Source organism: Morone saxatilis, unplaced genomic scaffold (assembly GCF_004916995.1).
Source record: "Morone saxatilis isolate NCDOM2014 unplaced genomic scaffold, NCSU_SB_2.0 Contig1, whole genome shotgun sequence".
NCBI lineage: Eukaryota > Metazoa > Chordata > Actinopteri > Moronidae > Morone > Morone saxatilis.
This window is the reverse complement of record NW_023339651.1, coordinates 19,524,481-19,531,950: the sequence shown is the minus strand read 5'-3', so window position 1 is coordinate 19,531,950 and position 7,470 is coordinate 19,524,481. Positions and strand designations below refer to the sequence as shown.

Below are 7,470 nucleotides of genomic sequence, written 5' to 3'. Positions count from 1 at the left end.
ACACACACACACACAGCATGTCCTCGCAGCACATTGTGTTCCACCGGGTTATGCAACACACTGCTGAGCTTACATGTGCACTAATTCCTCTTGCACATGTTATCATGTTATCATCTTTTCTCTATATTTACCTCCTCTTACAAAACGTTGGACCATCACATTGTTTGTCTGCAGTCATTTTTTTCAGTGTTTGTTTGTTCATTCATTTGTGTGGCCATTCATGCACAGTTGATTGGTTTTAGACGAAACATTCACAAAAAGCAAAACACGGCGTGTCTCAACATTCAGCATTTAAGAAATTCCACTGCTTTTTGCCCGAGGGTGGTAGCACATTGTTTACTTATTCATTGTTTGTTCATGTGCAATATCTCTGACTGAAGAGCGTATCAAAACTTACTTTAGAGCACAAGAAAAACACAGGAAACGCTGGATGCCATAATTATTTTTTGTGTTTGATCAGTGTTAGAGTGGTCTAATGTGACATCTCAGACATTACTTAGTTCGTAGCTCACTAGGCTACTTCCAAAGAATTCAAGTCAAACAACAACAAAATGATAATGAAATGAGGAAAAATATCTAAATGACAAAATATGCCTGTTTTCCGGACTTCACATACAGTATGAGTGTTACAAAAACAACAGTGTTTTCTGATCTGCTTATTTTTAGGCAATTAAACTCGCCTTTTTTAAAGGATAAGCCTGCCATCAATTTATGTTTCTTATTGTGCACAAATCCCATTAAAAGGCCTAAACCATGTGTAAGTCCATCCCTCAGTACTTTCAAGATTTCCCTTGATTGCAGCCCATAAGTACATTAGATCCTTCTGAAGATCTAAATCTTTAAAAAATCCTCACAAATGTATAGTTTCATTTTAAAAAAGGCTCAGTTATTTCCTAAAACTAGCCACTGTAGTTATTGTCAAACGTTACTTTGACCTTCTCCCATCTACTCACACACATGCTGACACTCATTCTTACGCACAGACAAATGTGACACCACCATACAATAAATTAAACTTCATACCTTGAAAAAGATTAAATTCCAACAAACATAAAATGTATGCAGATGTATGAAAGTGTATAATACACCATTAAAACTGAGGACAAAATGAGACATTTACAAACAGTGCAGCAGTGCTGGTAGCTGCTGATTGCACAGTTGAGTGTGGCTGTTAAATGACAGCAGCAGGAACAAAAGAATGCTTAGATCTTGTAGTTGTAATATCGTCCCCCATGGATCAACTCAAACAATCTTATTTAAAAGAAAGTCATTATAAAGCTGTTCTACTGAAGTCTGCTCAATACTAAAAGTCAAAACACTCTAATACTGACTTTAAAAAAGCTGAAGGACATCAGGATCCATTCTAAACTTTCTAAAAGCATTCATTGTTGCAGTATTTTGGTCTTGAACCGGTGCAGTCTATACGTTTTCGATTGTCAGGATCATTTCGGAGATATTTAAACATTGAGACTCTTTCAATCACATTGCCCTTCTTTAGACCTGAACATTGACCTGAAGATAGTTATCTTGCACTATCTGACAAAATTCTTTCTCAAAATGCACTGTAGACTCAACATTGGTTTTTAAAAAATGTACCAATGCTGTCTTTAAAGAATTTATGAATTGTCTGTGATGACTGGCATTGGTATATGTGCAAAGTGTACAAAACAGGTGATAGGTACTTATTCTAGGAGATAACAATATAGAATTTTATCTTGTTTGCCACATTTTACCAAAATAAATGTATCCACAATTAAATGAACAGAGCGCAGTGTCTACCTAAGAAACAGAAGGTGAGGCAGAATGGTGTTAAAAGCACTTCTAATATCAACAAACAGTGTTATGAGTCTGTTCAAGATATTCCTAAATAGTGTTTGACATAAGCAGCAGTGTCTTCAGCGCCCGCTAGCTTTGTGATATGCAAAGTGATTAGGACTGGTGTGAGAGAAGGGTGATTTAAAGGGATAGTTTGGGTATGTTGAAGTGGGGTTGTATGAGGTAGTTATCCATAGCTACAGTAGACGCCAGCAGGAGTACCAGCAGGGAATCTAACGTTTTAAAACACCAAAGTCACACAATAACACAAACAGAGACTAACCGATCGAGGCAGCGGCAGACCAGCAACTCCCATGCGCTGCCAGGTACAGTTACTGTTTTTATCAAAGGAGTTTGGTAGATTTGAAAAGATGGACATAACTGCTTCTGCTGTTTGACAGCAACATATAGTGGTGAAAATCTAAATATAGCGTACACTTAATATTGATTCCTTTGAGGTGGACCTATTTCTAGGTTGCTACACATTTTTCTGCTGACCCCGTCCACAGCAGTACATTGCCTAGCTTCCATGTCCTGTCTGCTTCACTTGGGGCCCGCTCACTGCCATCGACTGTTGTCACAGTTGTGCAAGCGGAGTTATGGAACATGACTGGCAGAGCAGAGCAGGTGCAGTTCAGATGGTTTAATTGCAAACAAGGGTGGTGGAGCTTAAACCCACAAGACCATGAGGCAGTTTTCCTAAACCGGCAAAATGAGCCGACAAAATTCAATAAGACACGTAGAAAGTCCATAAACTCAAAGTAGTTCGTACAAAACTGAGAAGACGTTAGGGGAGAGGTTGAAAGTTTGACATACGAACAAGGACAAACTCACAATGAAATAAAGAAACACAAACACTAAATACACAGGTGAGGGGGAGGATAACAAGACAAGTGAAAAAAAAATTCAGGGTGGGGCAGATAATCCAAACTGAAGGGAAAACAGACAAAGATGGGAAGTGGATAAAAACAAGACACAAGAGGACAGGAAATAACAAAACATGGAAACTGTAGGTAGTAGATTGGAATGGGTAATTAAGAATCAGTACTGGTGCCGGTTCCCAACTTGTGAATACAGAAATATCTATAAGCTACTGGACAAACGATACAGCTATCTGTAATTATGTAATGTTGTAAAGCAAAATGTTCAAAAGTGTGGGCTCATGTTTCTGACTGTAGTGAAAATGGAGCTAAATTCAACTTTCAAAAAAGGAATAATAAAACTCTTATCTTTCCATGTCATGTCTTTCTTTTTTGGACCAAAATATGGCAAGTAGTAGTAATAGCAGTACTGATGAGCAGCATCAGTATCAAGGAAATGTATTTATCATTATACAACACAAGGTTGTACATGGAAATGATACTTTGCAGTCCTTTCATGCTACACACATAGAAAAAGATATTGGATTCATAGAATAACAGAAAATTTCAACAACGAGGTTTGAAGGAGCTAGCCAACCAGCCCCAGCCATTGTCAGTCAAAATCTACTGATTTAAACAATTTTAGCTTAGCCCTTACAAATCAAACTTAATCAGACATCATTCAATGATGTTTTCAGCAATAAAGCTAAAAAAAAATACGTATTATAAGCGAAATGGAGGAGTTTGAAGGAGCTACTGGCCTCTATCTACATCCACAGCGATTGCCAGTCTGTATCAAGAAACTGGAATAAGATTATAATAATTATAAAGTATACATATATATATATATATACGCATATGATCAAAGGAGGAAATTACTTCTAACTGGGGTATACAGTAGATCGTAAACTTGACTAAACTTAGAGGACTACTTTTCTGAAGGAGAATGATATAATTATAGGTCAAACTTTAAGTTGGTCTTATTTGAATTTAAAAGGCTCACTTAACAGATCTACGGTCCCTCTTTACTTACTGCTGTAAACACCCACAAGGTGACCCTTGTTTTAGTATGGAAGATAACTGACTGCCTCATTAGCGAGGAGCAACATGTTTACTGTCGCCTTGTTTGCCCCGTGTCTCCCTCTGCAGCGGCACTTCTCTGTCTTTGCCCTGTCGTTTCCCGGAGCCGAGGCCTTGAGCACCATCTACACCTCCATCCTGTCTCAGCACCTGAGAGGAGAGGGCTTTAGCGCCGCCCTGCAGAAGAGCTGTCCCAACCTGGTCCACTTAGCACTGGCCCTGCACCAACGCATCTCCTCCACCTTCCTCCCCACCGCAGTAAAGTTCCACTACATCTTCAACCTGCGGGACCTCTCCAACATATTCCAGGTGAGACACAGATAGAGTATATACCAGAGGGATTTATCTACATATACATTATTTTAGAAGAACGACCTCAGGTTAATCTTTTCACAATGAAATGTCAGAAGTTAACTCAAAAAAAGTTAAAAAAGTGAAAAAAGAAAACGTTTTTTTCATATCACTACCCTTTCCATTTCAAACGAGGAGTTAGATATTTTGCCCTGATTCTCTCTGTTTTTACGGCTCCCACGTGGAGAGAGCCAGGGCTCTGTCACTAATTTCTCATCTAAATTATTATTGATTTAAGAGCTGGGTCTGAAAGCTGGAAATAAGTCTGAAATAAGTGTAACAGAAAATAGAATGGATTTGCACTTCCACGGGTGTTAGTGATGATTTAATGTATTTAAATGAATATAATATCAGAGCGCGGAGGCTGTCAAGGGAGAAGCTTTTGGGGCGATATTTCTGTCAAAATCCTCCACGGTTTCATGGAGGGCAGGCTCTCTCATTTAACACACTCCGTTGTATAATTAATGCTTTAAGCCACTCAGCTATAGGAACTTCATATTTCATAATTCCATCTAGGAGTTTATAAAGGCAGCTCTACTAGAGTTCCTACTAAACTATTACTGTGTATAAAATACATTGGTGTAGTAATGCACTGTATCATATTGACCCTTTTAAAGCTGCATTAATCTATATTTTTGCTATTAACATTAGATCAAGTTACCTATGTGTAATGTAAAAGGCGGGTTGTAGCTTAAAAAACACAGACTGCTGTGTCAAACATGCAGGCAGAGATTGACAACAGGTTGACAGTCAGGACAGGAAACTAAACCCAAAGGGGTATAAACTAGGGATGGGTCATGATTTTCATATAGTCATTAGATCATCAAATCAAATAGGTTGTGCAACTGTCATCTTGTCTTAAAAAATATATTTTCCTTTGTTTAAAACTTGGCTGGGCACGTTCATTTCATCTCTTTTCTGCACAGGTATACAGATGCTGCAGTTCTGTGAGAGAGCTAGGTTGCACTCTTATAGTGGTAGAAGGTTGTGTATTGTGTTCACTGCTGCAGAGGAAAGAAAGTTCCTATTTATGAACACCACCGCAATGTCTCACTACCATCCCTTTATCAGCAGAGCAGTCTGGACAGCTAAGGGTAGTTACTAGCCACAAGCCAGGCTAAATTAGAAACCAGTGCCCTCACAAGACTACAATGCTGATGGGAACGTCATTAGTTTTGCAGGTATTTGGTCATAATCTGAAGTATTGGACAAATTGAAATTTTGACTTGCTAATGACGCTAGAGGAAAGTTTAAGTGATCGCCCATCCTGAGGGGAGCATGGATAAATGTGTTTCCATCAATCTGTTCAATGCACATTTTCAAATTGCACCTGGAAAAAAAAGTGGAAAAAAAGTTAAAATATCACAAAAAAATGTGTGTTTTCTATCCATATAGCAACTTTTGACCTCAGCCAAAGTGCAACAGAAACAGACTCGACGAATGAAACATGACATACATGAAGCATGTGATTTAAACGTCCAGTTAAGCTTCTGTTTAAAAAAACAACAACAAATGTGTTGGTGTCTTTGGATGACCAAAGTTATTACAGATCATGTTGAGGGGGATGTGAATGTCTGTACCAAATGTCATGGCGATCCATCCAACAGTGTTTGAGACGTTTCATCGGAAAAAATTAAGTTTTCACTTATCCAGTGAAATATCTCAACATCAACCAAAAGGATGGGTCCCCAGACAATGATCCCTAATGGCTTTGTTTCCCTGTGATCCCCTGACTTTTCCTGTAGCGCCACCACGACACTGACATTTGTAGTTATGAAGTCATTTGTGGAAGGAGCTGTGTGAAGAATAAAAACAGAGAGCCAGAGAGCCAGAGAGCGAGAGAGCGAGAGAGCGAGAGAGAGAGTTTAAACCCTGCTTACTTTCACCTCAGCACACTCGACCAATCACAGCATAATATGCGTGATTATGTCAAATATAAGTAACCATCCGACCACTACTTCCTTTTAATAATACTGAGGCCTTAACGGTGCCATTTTACTCCATTAACTCTATTTAAGGAATGTTATTGTTAACCTTATTTCCTGCATGATTACTGGGTTTTTAGCAATTATGAGTTAATGTATGGCAGGTTTGAGCCTTCTGCACTTTGAGATTAAGCATAATTACCATCCCAGAGCTCAAGCCCTGATGACCCAAGGCTTTCCTTCCAGACCCTTGATCACGCACATCACTGCTTTTAAACAGTAGGAAGTTTAGCCTCACCATAACACTTTGAAGCCAGTGTTTGAAGAAGCATTTTTCCTGTTTTGTCAAAGTTGTGGTCTTTTTTAGGAGTCCACACAATGTGACTGGATGTCCAGTAACCACAGAGAAGAAACGGTGTCAAAGCTTCTCGCCGTTCCTCTCTCCACCTTTAGAAAGAGTATAAAGAAAGCCAGAAAGGAAGCTTGTTTGAAGTTTTTCCTGCCTAACTTATTCAACTCCTGGCTCTAACACCTTAGAACAGCCTGGAAGAGGTGAGCAGCCTAGCAGCTCTCAGCTCTGCCTCAGCTGTAACTCCCCCACCATACCTCTGTGCTTTTGCACCCTCAGAAGTGGGAAAGTATTTGGTGAGACAGTACAAACGCTTCTTCTAATTTTCGAGCATTAGGCCTAAATGATTGTCACTCAGTGTTTTCTGGCTTGACGTTTCAGATGTTGAATCCTCAGCCAAAATAATTGGGGGTCTATTTTGCGATTCGCTTTGTTTTGTAAAACTTTGGAACTTGATATGGCCAAAGGCAACCGTCTCATTATGAGAAACTCTAATGAGCCAGAAAACTCAGCTCAGAGACTCCGTGTGAGCTTGCAACACTCCTTGAAAAGGTGTTTTTAAATGTGACAAAAGGAAGGGGTCCAGAACACTCAAGGTTGCATCTCTATCAGAGTTTTGTTGCTAAAGCCATTTTCGAGTTTAAGGCAGACATTGAGGCAAAAAAGCGCAACTAACCCAACAAATAGTAACTAGGAGCTAATGCCGACAAATTGACTTGCTATTACTTTAATACTTTTTCCACTTTGTACCTTTTCACTTACTTACTTTCTTACAGTAGTCCGTCTTTACCGCCTGTGGATGTTAAATTAGACGTACTATAAGAGAAGTATAGTAGCCAAATTCCCCTCATAGGGCAAGACAAACAGTTTGGCATCCGACTGGGAGTGTTGTCAAAGAGCTCTATTTGCCAGTGCTCGTTCTCTACCATGACCAGCGGGCATATCCGAGGGCCTGTCTTCCCCACGTCAACCTAAATGAGCTCCTCGAAGCTCAAGAGACGAGGGAGGAGATGAGCCAAAGATGGATGAAGTGTAAGAGAAGGACGAGACAAGGGAAAGAAAGAAAGAAGGAAGGAAAGAAAGAAAGAAA

The 7,470-nt window shown here is 39.5% G+C and overlaps 1 protein-coding gene across 1 annotated transcript in view; it reads left to right on the top strand.

Moving 5' to 3' along the window:
* Window positions 1–7,470, top strand: part of dnah9 (dynein, axonemal, heavy chain 9) — a 133,749-nt gene that overhangs the window by 62,467 nt on the left and 63,812 nt on the right. The window contains 1 exon segment of the mRNA XM_035670173.1: window positions 3,825–4,064. Coding sequence (XP_035526066.1) covers window positions 3,825–4,064 — 240 coding nt within the window.